The 22,652-nt window shown below is 37.2% G+C and overlaps 1 protein-coding gene across 2 annotated transcripts in view; it reads right to left on the reverse strand.

Annotated features, from left to right (window-relative positions):
* Nucleotides 1-278: 278 nt before the first annotated feature.
* eif3hb (eukaryotic translation initiation factor 3, subunit H, b) overlaps nucleotides 279-22,652 on the reverse strand; it is a 39,923-nt gene continuing 17,549 nt past the window's right edge. For both annotated transcript variants that reach the window (XM_056741396.1, XM_056741397.1), the window contains exons 3-8: nucleotides 16,243-16,410; nucleotides 13,087-13,186; nucleotides 11,807-11,956; nucleotides 3,692-3,812; nucleotides 2,312-2,444; nucleotides 279-930 (exon numbers count right to left, since the gene is read on the reverse strand). In XM_056741396.1, coding sequence (XP_056597374.1) covers nucleotides 833-930; nucleotides 2,312-2,444; nucleotides 3,692-3,812; nucleotides 11,807-11,956; nucleotides 13,087-13,186; nucleotides 16,243-16,410 — 770 coding nt within the window. In that variant the 3' untranslated portion in view covers nucleotides 279-832. The remainder of the gene's footprint in view (nucleotides 931-2,311; nucleotides 2,445-3,691; nucleotides 3,813-11,806; nucleotides 11,957-13,086; nucleotides 13,187-16,242; nucleotides 16,411-22,652) is intronic.

The following is a 22,652-nucleotide window of genomic DNA, read 5'->3' on the forward strand; positions in this document are numbered from 1 at the left end:
TGCTGAAGGATTTAAGCTTTTCATTTCAGAAATGTGCAGCGAAATAGAACAGAAAGATAAATGCATTTAGAAAAAGAGAACTATAGAGTTACTGTGGGCAGAAAACATAAAAAGACATTAAGACGTAATTGGCAGGTGGAAAATAGCAAGTGGACTTAAAGGAGCTTTATGGGAATGTCCTCCATTCATCTCATCTATCAGTCAAGTTGTTTTTGCAGGAGTGAGGTGGTCTCATTCCATGAGAACTCCAAAACCACAGCCATCAAAAAACTAGACGGTGACAAAGATCCGATTTATTGTCAAATTTCTAACATTCCTTTTTGCACAGCATTCGCATCTCAATCTAAACAATGTTTGTCTCTTCTGTTCTACGTAATGTATCTTTATACATGTTAAGTAAAACAACATAACGTATCTTTATACATGTTAAATAAAACAATCTGTTTGCCCCTTCTTCTTATATTGTTAAAATGTTAAAGGTTTAATAATGGGAAAATAGAAATATTAATAATAAAGACTTAAAATAAACCTTCCGTCATCATAATATTAAACATATGCTGCCATGCATACACAGTAACACTTTTTGCTTCCTTTAATTTTTTATGTACCATCAGACTGGCTTTACTTATCGACTTACTTAAAAAAAAGTCTAATGTTTAACATCAACTTATCAAAATAAATTTGACAGTTTCAATCTATTTAATAAGATACAGCAACGGCAGTCTTGTAAAGCCAATTTGTTTGCACGTAAACATTTAAGGGATCAAAAGTGTTGTGTAAAGGAAACGAATGAATCTTGACCTATCATTGAAATTATTCTATTGACTCGGGTCTAACTGCTTGATTCCTGTAGAGCTTCAGCCATGAAAAGCTTGCCAAGGTTCTGAGATGTTAACTCCTTGATGGTCTGGCAGTATGTGTTGATCTGACCTGAAAAGTAGATGAAAAAAGACATTTAAAAGATAGAGTTTCAAAGAAATCAACACGGGCTTAACTGAAGTTTATAGTATAACCTGAGAGAAAAGACAAGGACATAGAATACAGAAAGAGAAAACAAACACATGTGAAAACTCAATATCAAAAAAATCACTTTAAGGTCAAACAACCTTACAGCTATTCAAAGTCTTCTTTGAATACAGCAAAACCCTAAACACACGATATAAGAAACATGTCGTGGTGAGATTCCATCATTGTGGCTACATGACTTGGACCGAGATACAAGACACCATGACAGTTTCCGGGGCAGACGTATCACCACCCCTCCAGCTATTTTCTCTCAGACAGCGGCTGATCTATAACATACTACCTCCATAACAAGTTAGAAACAATTGCTGTAAATCAATCACCGGCAAGGCCTCCTTAATGTTCCTCATAAATTACATCTCCTAGCTCCCTCCCTTCTCCACTCCACAGGAGAGAAAAAGCCATCGGTCCAAATCTTTTCAGATCCAAATGAGATGAAATGAGGAGGTGATGATCAGCACTGTGTTGGGATGTCTCGCAGCGCTCAGAAGCGGATATTTGGCTCCGGCATACAATAGAGCGTGAACTTACAATTATAAAGACGTTTGTGTGTTTCTCTTGGCAGAGTCGTGATATTATGTGTTACAGTATATTATACGCATTATTTCAAATGATTTCTTTTATTACCATTATATTTATTTTCTTTTATTAAGGGCTGTACAATGATTAGCCACAACTAATTGTATGCAAAATAGTTTTCGTTTACATGGTATATGTGTGTTTACTATGTATAATAATTCTGTATATATAAATACACACACGTGCATGTATATATTTAATAAATATTAACATGTGTATATACATTTTTGATATTTAATATATACATTTATTTTCCTTAAGATTATACATGCATGTGTGTTTGTTATATATACAAATTCATTATACAATTCGTATGTAAACAAATTATTTTGCATACGATTAATCGCAACTAAACATCTTACAGTATTTCATTTTAATAAAATAATATTAAACATATTGAAACATATTATTGTTATGATTAAACTAGTAATACATCATTTAATCTCATTTTAATTTCCCAAATAAGCATTTCTTTTCACAACTAATGGCTAAATTTGCCATAATCTACTACTATACTTATTTGATCAACCATTTCTCAACCAGTATTACATGTTTATTTCTTTAAAAAAATTTTTTTATCTGTTTTAATGTACAAACAAAATGACAAAAATAACCCAGTAAAAACAGGTTAATAACCAATGATTTCTGAAGGTAAACGACGATGATATTTGCAATGGAAAGTCACAGAGACTCAAAGATCAATACGTACTGGCGATGAGTAGGGTGTCCATTCGTGGGGGTTGAGGAGGGGGCTTGAACATCTTGCTGAGGTCTTCTTCTGGAAGCTGAAGTTCTCCTCGGCTCTGTCTCTGAGCGTTCTCCTGCTGACGTCTCTGAACGTACTGTGGTAGACAGAGAACAAATGGTTGTTCTGAACTTGATGTCCCTTTTCTGTGTTATTAACCTAAGGTCTGCCCGAGTTAAAACAATGAAACGGAGTGGAAGCAGAGAAGACTGATGCTGAGGGTGATCGGTGGAACGAGAGATGCTGAGATGGGTTGTTAAGAGAGGAGGTTATCTGTAAGAAATCGGGCTAACCCACAGACTAGATTCTTTTATAAATATTTGTAAAACAACCATTCAGCTTTAACCTTAATGTTAAATGGATAACATCACTGATGTTGCAACAGAATTGTAACCCTTTGAAAACACCAAATTTATTCACTTTTAACATCACTTATGATTTTATAGATTATTGTATTAGAAAGCATCAATCATATTTTCTGCATCAGAATCTGATTTGACTTTTCGTCACGTGGAGCTCCGAACACAAACTCCTCCGCAAAGCCCGCACTGGATATTTATTTTTCGGATAATCCGAGATGAAAGCAAGAAGTGAATGAAGAGAGATCTGCAGCGTATCTCTGCTATCAGTGGAATTCGGGAGGTCACGTGTACGTTCAGCTCAATCCATCATGAAGTTGTGGGCATCAGCGTCCAGTGCTGAGCAAGGCCACTAACACCTCGCCTCTCTGTCTCATACGGACCTTGATGCACAGCCACTAAATAACTCTCTTTTGACTTCACCCACTTTATACAGTCAGTCAGGCGAAAACTCAACAAAGCTTGTGATCCTCGACTGTTTGTGCGGTGAGAAAACTGGATGCATCAGTAGGAAGATATTCAAAAAATCTTCAATTTGGGTGAATGTCACAAAATCACATATTTCACCTCAAAGAACAACAGAATATATTTTCATTGCAATTAAGCACAATAGATAGTACCTTTAACTCTACTTTACAAATGTATAGGGGTTTAAAAATATAACGTGCCATGGAGCCAAGAGACCATTTCAAAATTATTTCCAGTTTGTCCTAAATGTACTATTTATAGGTATGTGTTTCGGTCAAATTCACATTTTCGTTTCATTCTGTGAACTTGCTTACAATATTTCTCCCAAATTTCAAATACAAATATTTAATTCCTAGACAGGAACTAGTAAGTAAAGGGATTCCTAATAACGGGACAATCGGTTGAATAATGTTAGAATGTCAGAAATAGTAGAGAATTTAGTTAACGTGCATTGTTGGTTCGAAGAAGGCTGTGCTGGTGTGATATCATGTGTATATAAAAAGATTTGACGGATCACCTGATGTTTCTGCTGCTGTTGTTTGCCGAGACTGCGACAATAGTTGTTGTACTTGACAATGTCTTGACTCATCTCATCCACCCGGTCCATCAACATCTGCAGGCTCTTCTCCATGTGAGAACTGCAGAGAAACGACATTTAAGAAGACTGTCAACAGAATAGATTTATAAGATTTATTAAAACCCACTTGAGTCTGAGAAATAAGTAAGACTAGCATACATTTTGTTAAAGCTTCACTTAAAACATGAAAAGAATTTGTGGTAAGAATGATAAGTCTTAAAGGAACAGTTCACTTGAAAATGGTGTTCCAAATCTGTGTAAATTTCTCTGTTCTGATGAACACAGCGAAACATATTTGGACAAATACTTATAACCAGACAGTTCTTGGCCACCATTGACAACCATAGTAGGAAACATGACAGTCAAAAGTGCCAAAAACAGTTAGCTTTTCTTCAAAATATCTTGTTTAGAACAAATAAATATAAAGTAATGGTGGCTAAGAACTGTTTAGTACCATTCTTCGAAATATCTTTCTCTTTGTTCATCGAAACAAAGACATTTGTACAGATTTGAAATAACTTGACGGTATGCAAATGTTGACAGAATTTTCATTTTTTTGGTGAACTGTCCCTTTAATATAGTGAAACACAAGCCGTATCAAGTTTTAAGGATGTGTATATTTTTTATGAAAAACAAGACATAAATACTGATAAAGATTTTTGTATTGATAAAGGTAATTTTGTATTCCATATCACTGAATGTTTTTTCTCATGTAGCACATATATTATTAAAATTTCAGTACCCTCTGATACCTGACAAAATATCAGATAAAACATGGTACCAAAGGCAAAACCATAAAGACGATCGACTAAAATTCCCCAAATCTCGAGGGGATGCTGAAAGATCAAAGCCCAGCACTATAACCATAGCAGAGAAACACAGAATCTTAGAAAAATAGCTGATGATGAACATGGATTCCTCATTAATAATTCATCAGATTCAGCATACATCAAAAACATTTGCATGTATCATCCCGGGATATGCAAAGCAGGTCCCATTCCAACTGTAGTGGAATTAACGCCATATATTATGGCAGGACGGCAGCCCACAGGACTAACACCATGATGGGTGAAATGTCTTCAAAAGCAGTTTATCTGTTCTTGGTAAACCCCATTAACAACAAATTAGCCTCACCAGCGTGTTGCATTAATCTTGGAGAAAATTGCAAGACGTATGTGGGGAGGAGAGTTCCCGAGGGTACGGACAAACCAGAAGCAGCTCTCAGTCACACATAAACATGTATACTCTTACACACACCCCCGCACACATTCACAATGCAATGCACATGGACATTTATGTTAACACTAAGTAATCTTGTAAGGTCTGCGTGCAACAACCCTACAGAGAAATCTTTCACCACTGATAGTCAGCAGCTTAATGTGCATGGCGCCTTTGTTTTGGAATATGGTCCAATCTGGTCGAAGAGCCTGTAAGGACCTGAGTTTGGCAAAGTGGTTTCAAAAAACAGCCTAACACAAAAGAAGATATTTTGAGAAATGTCTCAGTGGTTTTGTGTCCATACTATGGAAGTCAATGGGTGCCAATGATTTTTGGTTAACAACATTCTGCAAAAGGTCTTCTTTTGTATTTTTCGGAAGAAAGAAAGGCATACAGCTTTGGAATGACGAGGATGAATAAATATCAAAATAATTTTCCATGGAGGTGACATTTCCGCGCTGAAGACACCATGTCCACCACATTTCCAAAATGAGACTCAAAGGTCTGTGAAGAGACATAAGTTTGCATTAGGCTTGATGTCTGTAAAAATGACATTAAACAAAAAAGACGTCAAAACCTCAGTTCTCGGTATATTTAAAGGAATGAATGTTAACCACAGTTTAACTGGACTCCACACAGCAAGAAATAAATAAAATCACCTACTTTGATTTTTTTCTCCTTTAACTGCCCCTACAGGGTAAGCTATAAAGCTTGCTGGCTCGGCAGGTTTGGCAACAAAGTGAGATTGTGGAAAGTAAAAGAGAGAAAACAGAACAGGGGGAATGTGTGTGTGGGCCTGGAAGCCGTTTTTAATGTTTCTGAAGAGCTTTTCTGTGGATGCGTGCCAGCACTGATGAATGAGGGCAACCATCTCTCTATGACCTCCATCTTTTACCATGCACCTCATTATTCAGAACCCAATGAGCTCTATGGATCTTCCACTCGCCCTGCTATCTGAACTTCACACACACCCTCTACGGTACATACAAACACACACCTGCAGCACACACACGTAAACAGAAACAAGTACACGTGACAACAGAACAAATAGCTTACATCCACCTACAGCTCACACACAGATCAAAATACACAGCTACAGTTCAAGATCTACAATAATAAACACTTCTAAGCTATGATTTCTGTTTTTTATTTCACATACATAATTAGATCTTAAAAGGAGTTAGTTTAACATTAAGAAACAGTTCTAACTGTTTTGTTGTAACATTTGTGTAGTTTTAAAAAATGAAACAGGAAGTTCTTCTGGATTGGTGTCTTTCAAAATGGTCTATACCAGATACTCTTTAAGTGTACATTTATGAACATGTCTTCGGTAAAAACGAATACAAACCCATAAATACACGGTACAAACAAATATACATAAACCAACAGTATAAATATTGCATAAAGTGTTACTTGTGTAACTAAGACAAGAGGCGAAGAAGAATGAGCTTGTTTGAGAAGCATTAGAGCAGTGATAGCGGCAAGTAAACGGTCACTTCTGTTGCAGCTTGAGGTGTTAAATACAGATGAACAAATAATATACTTCGATAATTCTTTCAGAAATGCATTTGAGTAAACGCAGAGTTTTTTGACCTGAGGTTGGGGTTCAAACAGGTCACGGCGTAGGTCCTACACACGACTATAACTTGCGCTTTAAAGGGGGAACGTTCTAAAACATATTTCTGTGACTCCTGTCACTAATGTTAATCAAAGAACAAAGGAAAAGAAGAAATCAACGTGATTTTGTAGCTTTAATGAGAATTCTTCTGTATTTCATGTATTGCAGTAAAGACTGTAAAGTGTTTGAGAACTTTATTTATTTTCTGGATATTAAATACCTGTCAAACAGGTAGGAAGGGCACACTTATTATAATGGGTTTGATTAGTAGAAAATATATGTATATTTAATAAAGACGTTAGTTGTAAAGCCAAAAATATTAGAATGTTGGCTTTCATTCATAAATTGATGCTGTTGAAGAAATGTGTTCTTTCTACATTCATTTGGAGACAAAATGTTAATTTCACATTACGTTCACACGAATAGGGCGCAATTAATCACAATTAAAAATATTAATCTATTGACAGCCCTAATAAATATATATAGTATATATACTGTATATATATAGTTTTATTTTCCCAACTTTTTTTCTTGATGAAACCTAAAGCAATAAATGTGGAAACTTCTAGGCATCCTAGATAAACTCATGATGGCAAATCTTCCATTGCGGTAAAAGTTAAAAGATGTTGGAGACCTGACAATCACAGATGTTTTCTGTAGAGGACAGACTGTCTTTTTTCAAACTGTTAATTTGCTCAAGTCACTTACATCAGTGAGGGTCAGACAGACTATTATTCATACAACTTCATTTAAACCACATACTGTGTTTCCAACCCGTTATTTATTTACTTAAGCCAGTTATTATGATCGGCGAAGTGCTAGTTTTGCACCCTAAACATTTCCGCATAAAGCTTTACCATAAACTTACCATGGCAATTTCTACAAATTTAAAAAGCAATATTTACTTTGGAGTATAAATCATTTTTGAACTTCTGAACAAGGAATTGTCAGATTCAGTAAACTTTTTGGGAAACGGCTACACCATCTGCATCTACTGGCTTTTATTAGCATACTTAATACCATTTCAACGTCAGTTTCTCGCTCTGTCTGAAACAAACGCAAACAAATCAAAACAAAACTGCTAATCTAAAGTTGTCTTCATGAATAAACCGCCAGTGACTGCGGTCTCCACTGACTCGCTGAATATTATTAACATCCCCCTGAAAAGACAGTTGGAAGTTGTTTATCTTTTATTCGATCAGGAAAGAAAACACCTTCCATGACGGCAAGCGGGAGTTCAAGAGATGTCGTTCCTCGAGCAGAGCATCGGGCCGGGAAACATGGCGTCCTAAAAACTGAACCGCAGGAGAAAGGTGACTCATTAAAATCACACTGTTCTATTTCGAGTTCTATTGACGGAAGGTTTAGGTCATCCGGACATATGGGGCGCCGAGACGGCATAAGACAACATGCACGGGCCAAGACACACAAAGATCATGCGCGTGTGAATCTTAAGCACTTATCTTAGCACATGACAGTAAAATGTCACGGGCAATGAGGGGTTCTTCTCAAACAAGGAAACCCACGCTTTGGGACGGCAATTACGAAAAAGTAGATTTCAGATTTTCCGAAAGAGAAGCCAAGTGTTCCAGTGTATCCTAACCAGACACGACAGGCGTCAAGTAATTCGTCCGTTAACACCGAAACAGACAAATGATCTTAACCAGACGCGACAAGCGAGAAGTCATTTGTTGGTTTACGCTGAAAGACAAAATGCTGTGTGGCGCGACACTATTGCTGACATTCAGAATGAATGTGATGTCATATTTGACGTAATAAACAGAAATGCGAGGTGGGGTTTTCATTGCACAATAGACAAACATAAACCAAGCGATCGAAACTTGTACTAACAAAAAAAGCAGCAGCAGAATTTTGTTTGCAATATTTATTGCAACGTTTTACTCATGTGACCTTCAAAGCATTTCTGTTTAAAGAAAATTGAGGATTTCTTGCTAACTCCAGTGTTCATCAGTGTGTGATTTTCTTCCCAAGTTCAACAAAACCACTCGCAACTATTCAATTGTGTCGAGTTCCCCGAAGCGTATCAAGACAAACACAATAATATTGTAGGCTCAAAGACAAGCTACTTTCTACAAGAACAACAACTCTGTTGCGTTCCTGAAGTTAACCGGAATGATGAATGGATGGATTTACGTGGAGGAAATGATCAGTGGCGCCCGCTCTTGTTGCCGGCCAATCAAAGAGAGCCTTCAGGCCAAACAGATTCCAATGATGCGTCCAGCTCGTTGAATGAAAGTCAATGAAGTCCAATGAAGCTGGTAGATCACCGAGTTGGGGAGCCACATTGAGGCCAGATGGAACTCTAACAATCCTACATTGACAGCCATGATGGATTTGGTGCAACCCAAGGGGCATGATTTTGCTTGTAGACCAAGCAACTCTTGCCCGTGAGCCCCATCCTGGGTATCAAAGCTTTGAGCAACAACAAAAAGGAACAAAGTGTGTGTGTTTTGTGTGTGCAGGTTGTTCAGACAGTGGTGATATATATACTGTACGCAAGTCTAAATCACTGTGGTAACCAAACACGTTGCTGTAAATCTGGGCTACCCCCTGCTACACACACATAGAAACACACGCTTTTAAGAGAGCTAGAGAACTAGGGTGCCCAGAACATGAGAGGAGGGAGAGAAAAAGTGAAGAAAATAACACAAAGAATAAAAAAGGGTTAGCACTGGACCCTCCGGAGGATTGAGCTCATTTTAAATTGGGGCTGTGCAGCCACTACCACAGGCTTACAGATTCCCATACAGCCACCCAAATCACCTCACAACGCCAACATACTGCAGAATTCTTTTTTCATTTAGCTAAAAAATGCAACTATATTTTGCCCATAGATGAGGGGAGCTGGTTTGGAGCGAACCCTCTGGGAAGTAAGAGAGAGAGACAGGGAGGTATTGTGTTGGTGAGGTGCAGTAGTTCAGTGTTTGCTTTTGTTTCTAGGGCAACAGCAGACTGCACAGAGATAACTTAAACAGATGTGGAGAGAGCAAAGGACTAGAAAAGACCATAAAGTAAGACATGAAAAAACTTGGGGTAAAAGAAACGAAACAGAAAAGCCACAGATAAATCCGCCTTGTCTGTGAATGCTTTTAAAGGGATGATTCACCGAAAAACGAACATTCTGTCATTTACTCGCCCTCTTGTCATTACTTTCTTTATTCCGCAGACGCAAAAGATATTTTAAAGAATGTTGGTAACCAAACAACAAGTAAATGATGGCAAAAGTTTCATTTTTGGGTGAACTATCCCTTTACGAGAGAGCAAATCGTGTCCAGAGAGACGGAAACATGCGGCAGATGAGACTTCGAAGAAAAAGAATAGCAAAAACAAATAATAAATAATAATCAAAATCATATGTGACCCTTGACAACAAAACCAATTTTCGAATTTGAGTTTTTTACATAATCTGAAAGCTGAATAAATAAATGGCGGAGATACAATCGTTTAAAAACTCTGGAATCTGAGAATGCGAACAATATCAAAATTTTGAGAAAATTGCCTTTGAAGTTGTTAATCAGAGGCACTGTTGCAGGCCATCCACTCAATAGTTTTGATATATTTACGGTAGGAAATTCCCTTTCTTGCCCCAGATACAGGCATAATGTAATCGTTTTCACTCTTGAATGGTCTTTTTTTGTCACTGTTCTTAGTAATTCTAGGTATTCTACAGTATTTGTAAACCTCTGTGTACCGGTGTAATTTCATGCATCGTGGCAAGTCATTCATCAAGATGGTGAATACAGTACTAAATATCTTCATGTAATATGATCTTTACTTAATATCCTAATGATGAATAAATGAAAAATCTTATTTTTGGTATTTTTGGCTTTTCCTAAAAAGTCCACGTGCTACTTAAGACTGGTTGTGTCATTCATGGTAAAATATTGCAAAATACTGATTTTGAAAAAAAACATGTTCGTCAGGGTTGACGAATATTTTACTAGTATTACTAAAACATACTTTGTTTGGTACGGTTATTATTTAACATTCCTTATTATTACCATATTCATTTATTTCTTAACGATCAGTGATACAAACTTAATGGATTTCAATGTTGAATAAGCATCTCTGTGTGTATTTGTGCATACGTGTACGTCCGTCAACTTTCAGTGAGGGAGGTAATTATGAACACATTCTTTCAAGTCCTAAGAAGTGCGACGTAGGTTCTCCACCTTTCATCTGGGAAAAACTGAATCTGGCAGGCCGAATTAAGTGAGACAAATTAAAAAGATAAAATTCCCTTTCTAGTCAGCCGTGAGGAGGCCTTCAAACCTTCTTGGACCTTTGACAATTCGAAAAGCAGCAAAAATGGATATTTCTGTCCCAAGAAGCATCATTTCAAACATAGCTGCACAGAACATAATTAATAGATTAAAATGATAGTTGGAAACTCAAACCTCCCCTCCATCACCGCAGCTTCCCACGCATTCGTGCGAGCTATACAATTCTTAAATTAAGAAAAGTTTGAAATATTAATAGCATCTGATGTATTGTCTCATCTGAAGGAGAAAATTGACCTGCAGAAGCAGATCATTTACAACGGAGCCTCTTCAAAGCTTCCATGTTATTAACATTTACTCTTCCGCGTTTTATTTCGCTTTCCAAAGGAAAGAGTTTTTAGAGAGAAGATGAGAACAAAACAAGCCGTACTGTAATGAAAAGGTACACACACACCTATGACGTCAATGTGGCCGTGTGACTGTAAAAAGTGCTTCCTGAATAACATTGTCATTTATCTTTTCCAGAACTGAATATGGACAAAAAAACCCAGCAATGACCTTTTGGCAAAACTCAAAGCTGTCGCCAGGCATGTGTGAAATGTCCTTGGAAGCCCACAAACCTTCCTTTACTGGCTTTCTGAAAGATGTTTTTAATACCAACATGAGGATTCTGTAAGATTAAGGCAAGAGCTGCTGTCAGACTCGAGTACATTCGCTTGTGAACAGTCGTTTTGAAAGCTCACTTCAAGTTCAAGAGGTACAAAGTCACATTTTTCGCTGTTTGAGTGTCAGAAACATTTCTTATTAGAAAGTCTGACTTGACAGCGCACACGTCCTCCTCTCCATTAGTTCACGTTGGAAATTGCGACTTTCTGCTAATTCGAGAAAGCATCATTGAGGATAAGATCGCTAGAACAAATTTACACACGTCATCATTCTCAATACTCGAAAGTGTGGTGAATGTGTGTTTGGTCAGACCTGCTGGACAAGTTGAGGAGCTCGTGCTTGTCTGCAACAGTGGACTTGTCCTCCAGCTCCCACAGCAAAACGTTTATGAGATGAGAGTTCTTGGTGACAATGGGCACCTCTTCAAACATGTTCTCGTACCCCAAGCTGGCCTTCTTCAGCCTGTGCACACACAGAACAGACATTTTCCATCCATCAACAAAGGTCATATTGCAGAAGCAACCTACTTCTGTAAGTATCTGGCTTTATCGCATATTTAGGATGGTAATTGGATGATGACATTTACCCAAATAGTCTCTTGCCATGCGAGTTTCATGAGCAGATCACTCTAATGAAGTGATTGGATGATTTCAACTCTTCTCCGTCAGTAATTGGTGCATTAGACAAGCACTCAAGACTGTGCAGTCAACTGATTTTAAAAGCAACAAGCTGCTTTGATCGGTTTAGTGATGTCAATGGATTTTTAACGGAATTATTTACAGGATGTGATGATTAGATGGCTGTTTGAGATGTGGTTGTTGCAAAGAATTTCAATATAGAGATTAATTAAAAAATAAAATTGTTGAACTATTCAGTTATAGTTAATATCTAATTGTGTTATTTATAACTAAATAACGTTACTAAACAAATCAGTTTGGCCAGTGAATCACAGTCGGAACATTGTGACTCTTACGACAAAATCAATGAATTGGGTGCTGCATTTCATCTGCGATGAACTAAATCGACGATCATTAATGCTAATATCACAGTTATTGTCATATATAGATTTTTATTTGTATTAGGGGTGTCACAATATACCGTACTGGTGATAATTGTGATATTAAAAATCACAATTATCGATACGGAGTAAATTGGACTCACATCATAATATTGTAAATGATTCAGCAACCGGTTAAAGTGTTGCTTTCAGAGACACAATGGTTAGGAAACTTTCTCTTTCTATTCCTCCCTATACATTTGTATTTTGAGAGTGATTTATCAGCCAAAAACACAAAATTAAACACAAATGTGACCAATAGGATTTCTTCTTACCGTCACTGTGAATTCTTTGGCCGTGAAAACCTGATATTGTCATTTCTATATCATAAAACATTTATATGCCATTGCAATAGCTTTACAATATACACTGTATGCATTCTTAGGTTTAGTCTGTGCTTTGTTTTTAATAACAGAAAATTGAGAAACCTGCTTTTTTACCAGATCAGGTGTTCATGAGTGTTCTGTGAATATCTCATGCAAAAAGTCAAGGTTTAAGTAAGGCGAGTCTGCATGCGAATACGTTGAAGGCTTACCCTTCTGCTGAGAAGTCCTTCTCTTTACAAATCTCCATCAGTTTGGGGGTCAGCCTGTAGGCCTTCAGACACAGAGAACCCTGCGATGTCTTAACAGGATCTACAAGCGAACCAAAAACACATTTTTGTCACAAAATGGGCATCAAGTACAAACTACACAAAACACACATATCTGTCCACGCACCAGTCAAATATGCTGTTGGTTAACAGTTTCCTATGATGAGATCAAACGAGTCAAACCTCCTAAAACTACCCTAGATATCTCCTTCAGGAATGAAAAATATCTTTAGGTAGACAAGACAACAACAGTAGAGCAGTTTAAAAACCTGCTGGAAGAAATGTACGAAAGGTAAAATTGAGATTATGACATTTGAAAAGAAGCAGATGCTAATACGCTGAGGGAACGTATTTGTCAGCCAGTCAAAGCGGATTAGCATCACTGTCTAAAAGCTGACATTTCACGTCAAAAAGACTTCATTAATGCTCTGCTGAAGACGTACAAAACTTGACCGTCAGCTCTGCCTCTTATCCAAAGAGTGGATTCACAAATTTCATAACTTTTCCTTGTTCACTCATATTACAATAAAAGCATTTAGACATTCTGAAAAGTAATAAAGATTCTCTGTCTTTTTATTATGCCAATGGGGTCGTTCAAGACAGAGAGATTTTTAAACTTTCTCAGTCACAGGTAAGATTGAGTTAGCCTTTATGTCCCTGTTCACAAGAGTGGAACTAACTTATTTCAAGAGCACACAGAGAGATATCTAATAAGTATTAAGTGTTGGAATGTATTCATGCATCACTTTTGTGTAGCATCCTCAACACAATTCTTGGAAAGCAGTAAGCGAGTAAAATGCTATATTTTTCAGTGATTTTAGTCCTTTGAACCACTGTATTTCCATTTGCACAAAGCGTTTTTTTCACTCTCCTTTTACCTGTAAGCCAGCAGAACATATGCAGCTACGTCTATGGTTCGTGCACTCGTCGGCCCAATGAATGTCTGAATGCTCTCATTGTTCGTGTGGAAAGAGCACTTGGTGCAGGGTGGGGCTTCTGGCAGCTGGTAGGTGTCTTGATATATTTTTGGTGAGGAGGGCCTGCCTTCCACCACAAGGAGGAGACTGAACAAACACTCTGATAGGGACACACATCTGGCGAGAGAAGTCTGAGTGCTAGAAGAGTTTTTGGTCTCGTTTTCCAGTAAAAATACTCAACATTCTTAACCAAGATAAAGTTACCGGAGAAGCAAGACTGCCGAAGATATTATGACTTGCTTAAAACTTAGATTTCCATTATATTACTCCATTAACAAATTGCTTTATTATTTTTTTGACAATAAACCATGAAATGTTAGCCTTATTTATACTAAACCAAGAAATAAACTATATGTTAATAGAGTAAATAAACTTGATTAAAAATAGATTGTCTGAACAAGATTTAATATCTTTCCTTATATTTCCAATATAAATTTTAACATCATTTATTCACCCTCATGTTATTCAAAACCTGTACGACTTTCTGTTTTTTAGGAACACAAAAGAAGATATTTTGAGAAATGTCTCCATGGTCCTGTGTCCAATCAATGGAGACCACTGTTATATGGTTGACAACATTCTTCAAAATATATTTTCTTGTGTTCTGCAGAAGAAAGTCACTTTAGTTTGGAAATGAATAAAGGTGAGTAAATGATCACAAAATTGTTTCCAATTGCATCCGATTTTTGTTTGGATGTACCATCCCTTAAAGGGATTATCTTTGGATGTACCACCCCACCCTTCTGTGAATACCTGACGGACAAATAAAAAAATAAAATAAACTTTCTCTCAACAGGAAGTGGTCTAGCTTTTGTTGAACTTTAACTTTGTATTGGCACCTTATGTATTATGGCTCCTGTATGACATATCGCTTGTTGCTCCCTAACTCTTTGTAAGTCGCTTTGGATAAAAGCGTCTGCTAAATGTCTAAATGTAAATGTAAAGGAGAATGCAAACATCTGAAGTTGTATCTATTCAATCTGTGATGTAATCAAAGAGTGTCTGTGGCAGGGTTGTTTCGGTTAGGTGGTAATTGGAGGTGTGGCGTGCATCTTTGAAGACAGATTTGTTGCTAATGCCACTTCTCTGTCAGCTCATCCACCACATGCAGCCATCTGACATCTGGGCGTTTGTGCTGGTGGATAAGGGGCTGTCCGCGTCCTGAATCTACTGCTGAAGGTACACATCAGCTCGCTGATAGCAAGCTAAATAAACAGAGGGGAGGAAACTCTGTCTAGACAAGGCTGCTGCTGGGCCGATACACACACCAGTCTCCTGTTTACACAAGGGGGGAGATTCTGTCCGCGGCCAAAAAGAGAGAGAACGGTGTAGAGAAGGAGAGGCAGTGCAGTAGGAAAGAAGTGCGTGTTGGGGGTTCTGAAACACGCCGATGTTCACACAAGCATGTAGTACTGAGACTGAGAGGTGGATTAGGCAAAAAGTAAGCCGATGCTTGATGGACAATGAAGAAAAGCCAAAGAGATTTTGATGTGAAAGTTGCACATAATTTTTTTCTCATTACATGTTTAAGAGTATGATTTGATCTTATTTAAGAAAATAATGGTGCAAAATCAGAAATGATAGTTTCAGGCTGCAATCCATGACTTTTGCCTCTATATTGCCTTCTCTGATCAAAACATAAAATTGTAAATTACTTCCTTACGTAAAAAGATGTCAATCTGATATTTCCAAGATATCGTCACCAACTGATCAAATGATAACTCTTTACTATGAGATTAACATTGTGCTTGTTTTTAAAGGTACAGTGTGTGAAATTTAGTGGCGTCTGGTGGTGAGGTTGCGAATTGCAACCAACGGCTTACTCAACGAGTCATTAAGATGAAGAAATAAATAATAATTCTCAGTCAAAAACAAAAACCTCTTTCATATAGGATAAATGTACCTGAAAAAAAGTTATTGTTTCAAACATTAAGGTCTTAAACACTTGAGAGTTAAAGGCTGACCGTTCCATTAGAAAAGGAAAAGCCTGAAAACTTCAAGAGTCAATTTGATATTTTACAACCATAATTCTAACCCTCAAGAATGACTGTTTTCGTATACACAAGCTAATGCCATTGGTCAAGCCAATGTTGCTCTGAGAGGCTAGCCGAGAAAAACCTACCGTAGATAAGCACAACAGACTCCTCGATGGCGTGTTGGTAGCTGAACTGAGAGTCCACAAGAGCCCGACTGACGAAAGAGCTGTATGAGGTTGACTGATACCAGCCCACGTGAAGGTGATCGATGTTGACATGGCGCAGACTTCTCATCATCTCCATCTGATAATGAACTACAACAGAAAGCAGATAAAACCAAGGATCAGTGTTCAAGAGCCGGTAGGTCTGAAGAGCATTTTGCTCGCTGATTATTATTTGGTTATATTGAGCTCTTCATTTGAAGAATAGATCACAGTGACTGTAAACAAGTAAAAGAAAATGAGAACATTCATCACAAATGAAATCGCATCTTTGCTGCTTCAACATCAATCTAAAAAGATATTCATTTCTGGAAACCAGGGAGGCATTTTAACATTGTGTTTAGCAGTAAATATATATATTTTTAATATAAGCTGCTGATATTTTCGACAATATGTATTGTGGAAAGTCACTATGGAAAATCAACATCAAATATAATTTTCTAGAACATAAAAAATAAATAAACGGTTAAAATGCAAAACAAACTCTTAATGAGAATATTTGAAAATTTTAGTCACTGTATGCATAATTGTTGACAAAAAGTGTCTTGAACATTCCTTCAAAATTCACAATTCAATAATTTTAGTACATTTTAGTGTAACAAAAATAATGAATACTAAACAAATAATAAACAACAACACATCAACATACAAAACAGACTTCCTATAAACGAAGATGACACAGTCATATATTGGTAGAACCCGACCATCTTAAAACACTAAACTCTCACACAAAGCCTGTGGTAAAGGCTCACGGGCATTGGTGTGAGATATCAGCAGGCTCAAGTCAGGCTCTGATAAACCCAAAGTCTCTTAAAGCCAGACAGGGATATTAAGTCTCAGATACACAGAGAATTTAACCTGAGTAAGCCAGACTATACTGACGTGATGGGAAAAAAGAGAGGTTTAAAAAAGAGAAAAGGGGCAAAGGAGCAGAAAAAGAGAAAGGGGCTTCTGAAGACCACTTTGATTTGCTTTATCAACAAAGTTAACCAACAGCAGCTGCGGTGCTCAGCCCACTGTGCACCTGACAGAGGAGTGCGATGTGTGTATGTGTGTGTGTGTGTAAGAGAAGAGGAATGTGAGGATGAGGGAGGAATAGCCAATACACAAATAATGGAGTGGAGTAACAGGAGGCAGGTGCAAAGTGGAGACAAAAAAAAGAAGAGGCTTGAAATTTCAACTCGGATAGATTTTGTTTTTCAGATGGCAATGTGTACAAATATGCATCCAAATGTCCAAAAAATGATCCCCTCTGACATCTGAAGAGTATTCCGTTCATTTCAATTGCAAAGGGAGATAGCCGGGACATCTGAAGCGGAAACAAATCTAGGACGAGCACAAGTGTTCATTTTATTAAAAGTCTCAGGGACACTTGTAAAGTATTACTGTAAATAAGAAGCAGTCTGCTCTCATGAGAAAACATCTGCATGATACAAAAACTAGCCGTGGGATGAAATTCTTTAAGGCAACAGTAAGTAAAAAAAAAATTAACTAATCAAACGCTTGATCCTTTGGGGGGAACACATCTCTAGTTTGGCTCTGAGAGGAAATGCGTGTTAAGAGAGTTTTAGGGGACCAAAACAATGTCTCTTGTAAAATGGATACACAAGCAACTTCAAAAGCACAGGGAAAGATGTACATTCCAGTGCACAGCTCAGTCTTTAACCACAAGCCAGATTTCACAAGGACAAATGAGTTGCATGAGAATAAAAAAACAGAAAAGAAGCAAGAAAGAAAATAAGACAAAAAGCACGAAACCAAACCAAACAAAAACATTTGAAACAACAACACAAAAAACACGATAATGAGAGTCTAGCTGATGGCATCCTGTAATTAAATTGGTTTTCAGAGGGGAAAAAACACCACTCTAAAAAATATAAAAACAAGGCCAAACCCACCAGATTTCTGCATGGAAGTTTTTTCGATCCGAGACCTTGCATTAACTTTTGACTTCTTCTGCGGACACTTTGAATGTTGTGATTTACAATCAGAAAAACAGGGAGGTTTGAAACGGCAGATTTGCACAACTAACCTCGGCACCTCGTTTTCAAAAAAGCATGAAATACTGTATATATGATGAAAAAATAGTATCAAAAATAGACATTTCAACTGATCGAAGGGAGGGGTGAGATTAAATGGTACTAGATCATCATCACTCTCAGTCACACAGAGATCAAAGGTTAATATGGAAGTTTTTTGGTTACAATGATGTAAATGAAATGAATGCCATTGATTTAATGCATGGTTATCAAATGAATGCATGGTAATCATTCAAACACACATCTTTTTTTTGTGGGGTACCGTTCAGGCCACAGGCATAAAAGATCTCATATCCTACTCGCTCAATAACTTTTGCACTCACAGAGTTATCACTGTTTTAATTTCCAAGTCATAAGTGGTTCATCTTTAGTCAGCTAAATATTTTTGAGTTGAGCACAACTAGAAAAAACATAAAAGAGAACATTAATTTTCATCTCCAGTAGATCTATCTATCTATCTATCTATCTATCTATCTATCTATCTATCTATCTATCTATCTATCTATCTATCAATAAAAAAATGGATATGACATTGAAAAAGTTCACAATGGCGCTACTGTCTCATTTTCCCCACACAAGTCTCTTACTGTGTCCTGGATAAATGAGCTCAGGAACACTCATTTCATCTGGGGTCAAGACATTTTTTAACAGACTGAAACCTCAGTTAATGGTTTCCATGGCACATCCCAGTGCCTGGAGTGCACATGAGAAAGACTGGTTTCAACCTCTGGATCTTTTTCTTTATTTCTTCCTCTGATATGAGGCTTCTGTCTCACAGACTTGTTGGATAAATTTGGCCAGTGACACTTCATCAGGTGTCTGTGACCGGGAACCAGAGCCCAGGAAAACATGATAAGATCTACTTCCTATATTCTCATCTCTAGCACACGCATTAAAAATCTCAGCACACCTGAATTATATATAATTGCATAATATTTTTGGATTTCAGGATTTTCGGTCATCATTTATTCCCTTTGGAAGCTTATATAAATGACTTCATTCCCACTAACACAAGAGAGGTACTAAAAATAACACTTCAATTGATTTAGATAATCAGATAAGGTTTGTACACATCGAGGATAAACTGCTCCTGGTCTTTTGTGTGCCGTAGGCGTGCTTAGTCTCAAATAGAATATCAGAGCCTGTTCTCTTAAGCCTTGCAAGCAAATATCACGGCACCTGTAAGGTACAACAGCGAATAAATACCTCCTTACATACATAAAAACATCACGCCCCTCAAAATAGTCATATAAATGTATTTAAATGAGCAAAGAAAAAAACATGTGCATGCAGTACTGTATGTATGAGCCGTTTTAAGATCTTACTCTATAGTTCACACTGACACACCTCTTGAACATTGCCATAAGGATGAATGGGTTCCTCTTTGAGATTATGATGCTTTATTTACAGATGGCAGCTTGACTGGACTTCATTATGAAGAAATAGTTGTAACAACATTAAAAAACCCTTCATATTCCATTCCATAATCCATACTGTCACCGCATTCATATACTTTTGACCATCAATACAATGATGTTCACTCAACTAGATCTCATTTGTGATGCACACACATGTAACACAGGAGATGTATGATCAAAGCCACTATTCATGCTTTAAATAAGCACACTGCCACAGAAAGCTTGGCTAAAGAGTTATGGCGCCATCTAGTGTCAGTTTTTTTGTTTGGTTGTGCGAATTTCTGCTTTTAAATCTGTATCTTTAGGTGATCCTTTTATACACCCTATTAAAATAAATCATACATTTAGCTAATTTAAACAAAACAAAACAAACTTCTCCAGGATCTTCATCTTAAAGGGATAGCTCACTCACAAATAAAAATTCGGTCATCATATATTTATCCTCATGTCGATCAAAACCTACACCTCTTTCTTCTGTGCACCACAAAAGAAGGTATTTTGAGAAACGTCTATGTGGTTTTGTGCCCATATGATGGAAGTCAATGGGGTCCAATCTTGTTTGGTTACCAACATTTTCAAAATATTTTCTTTTGTCTTCTGCAGAAATCATACAAGTTTGGAATGACATGTAGGTCGTTATATCATGAATCCAAATTTTACCTTACAGTGAACGATCCCTTTAAGCTCAACACAGACTATACACAGTCCATACATGTCAGTGCGTCCATAACACCGTCTAATAACAGCATGTCCGGAGGTCTTTCTCTTTGCCAGGCTGAAGTAAGCCCCTGTAACCTCTGCAGCAAGCCGACCGCCTCCGTGCATGTCTGCCCCTCGGGAGTCGGGATGAGGGAGGTGTACATCTCTCCTTCCTGCTCTATGGTCCCTGCCTCCTAATTACACCCGAGAAATCATCTCCAGCACATCACAAGCCTCTGCGATCTGCCAATCATGTTTTCACTGAGCAGCGGGGCATATCTTCTGCCCTAAGGAGATGGAGACTAGAAAAAACCTAAAGCAGATCAGCACCTCCCTGGGGGTCTCCGGGAGCTCGGGTAGAGGAGGTTCACGCTCACGAGTTCCCACTCCTTCACACTTTCCTGCTATGAGATCATACTACCGCTGCAGTTCGATCTTGTCATCTTCATTAAATTGATTCAATAACGCACTCAAAATAAATCAAAGGAGCGTTTTTACAGTGACGGCACGAGCGATAGGCAGATGCATCTGCCAGAATCGAGGCTCCCTGTAGCGAAAACGCAGCAAAAATAATACCCATGTGACAGCTAAAGGTGATGAGCGGCCCTGAGCAGCAATGCCACAAGGTTCACAGTTACTATATATCAAATATTCCTGCATCACGTCACTGCATACTAAGGTTCACAATACTTATGTTTTCAGGTATGAAAACCAGGTAAAGCATCACGATACTAGGTAGTATCACAACATCACTTATGTTGACAAGACATGTGGTTTCTTGTATATTATGGTCAGATACTTAGGGCTCTTCGGTTGATCTATTACAGCTTACAAATATATGTTTAGATTTTTGATTAGAAGTTTTGATTACTAATAGAATTGATCAAAATACAATTTCAACCAGTCTGGTCTTTGCAACAAAATAAAAAAAGTTTTTTTAATTATTATACTTAAAAAATAATATATATATATATGTGTGTGTATTTTGTTTACAAGCTTTTGATTAATTTATAAATTTTTCACCCCGTCTGGTCTTTGCAACAAAAATATATTTTTTGTAAAAAAATGTTTTTATTATTTATTATTATTTGAATTTTGAATTATTATTACTGTTCAATTTTTATTTTTAAACTAAATACAAACATGTGTTTTCAGACTTTTTTCAAGTTTTTATTAAATAATAGAATTGTATTAAATATTTATAAAATATATATTTTTTAATTTTTCGAATATAGGTATTCTATATATTTATTTATATGTTTCTATTATTTTTAAAATATTGTGGCATACTATGATGTCATAAGCAAAGAGACTAATGGAGATAAAGAAAAAAAGTGTGCGCATAGGGCAAAAAGCAAAATTTCAGAAATGAGGAAAGAATAAGTAAAAAAAGTCAGAAAGCACAATGGAAGAAAACTAAAATGGGAACTCTGGAGATTCAGCCTTTGATGAAAAAATATGAAGGATGTCTGATTCCCTGATGTTAAAGAGATAACCTGATGCTGATGTCTTGCCGAGCATGACCAAAGCAAGCCTCTGTCAAAAAGCTCACATCCATCACTTAGTTGCCACTTTCTGTCAGGCACTGAGAAAGAAGACGCCCAATTTTATGACACAAGGGGTCCCACAAAAATAAACCAGTGAATCACACACAGCACATGGTGTTCTGATGCTAGAGAGGTGCCTGGGGTGTGAAAGACAGGGAGAGGATCCTGTGGAGATAAGCCAGTTTTTTTTTGGCGCATTCAGCCCACTCAATTTGAGCATAGCCAATGAGACGGGGCTAAAAAAGTCAGTAAGCTCCCCTGAAGAGCAACAAATAAGTGTATAAGACAAGGGTGGTACAGAAGGGTACATTATAGCCACGAATCACTCAAAAGTTTCCAATGTAAGTGTACTTAGCCAGTGGCTCTCAAACTTTTTCCTTGCAAGGCCCCCTTTTGTGAGGGTGCATCGCTTTGCGCCCCCCAAATGAAAACCTATTTATTTATAAATTCAGAAACATATACAGTTATAGAATTCTTTTGGTTGGTGGTCTTATTTTTCTCATGTTTGATTGAACAAAATTTATAAGCTTCTATATTTCATAAAAATCTGTGGCCCCTCTGGATCCATCTTGGAGCCCCCAGTTTGTAAATCAACGGAAAACTTGTTTGATTAATCATGCTTTAATCGTTGA

Source organism: Triplophysa dalaica, chromosome 25, assembly GCF_015846415.1.
Source record: "Triplophysa dalaica isolate WHDGS20190420 chromosome 25, ASM1584641v1, whole genome shotgun sequence".
NCBI classification, from domain to species: Eukaryota; Metazoa; Chordata; class Actinopteri; order Cypriniformes; family Nemacheilidae; genus Triplophysa; species Triplophysa dalaica.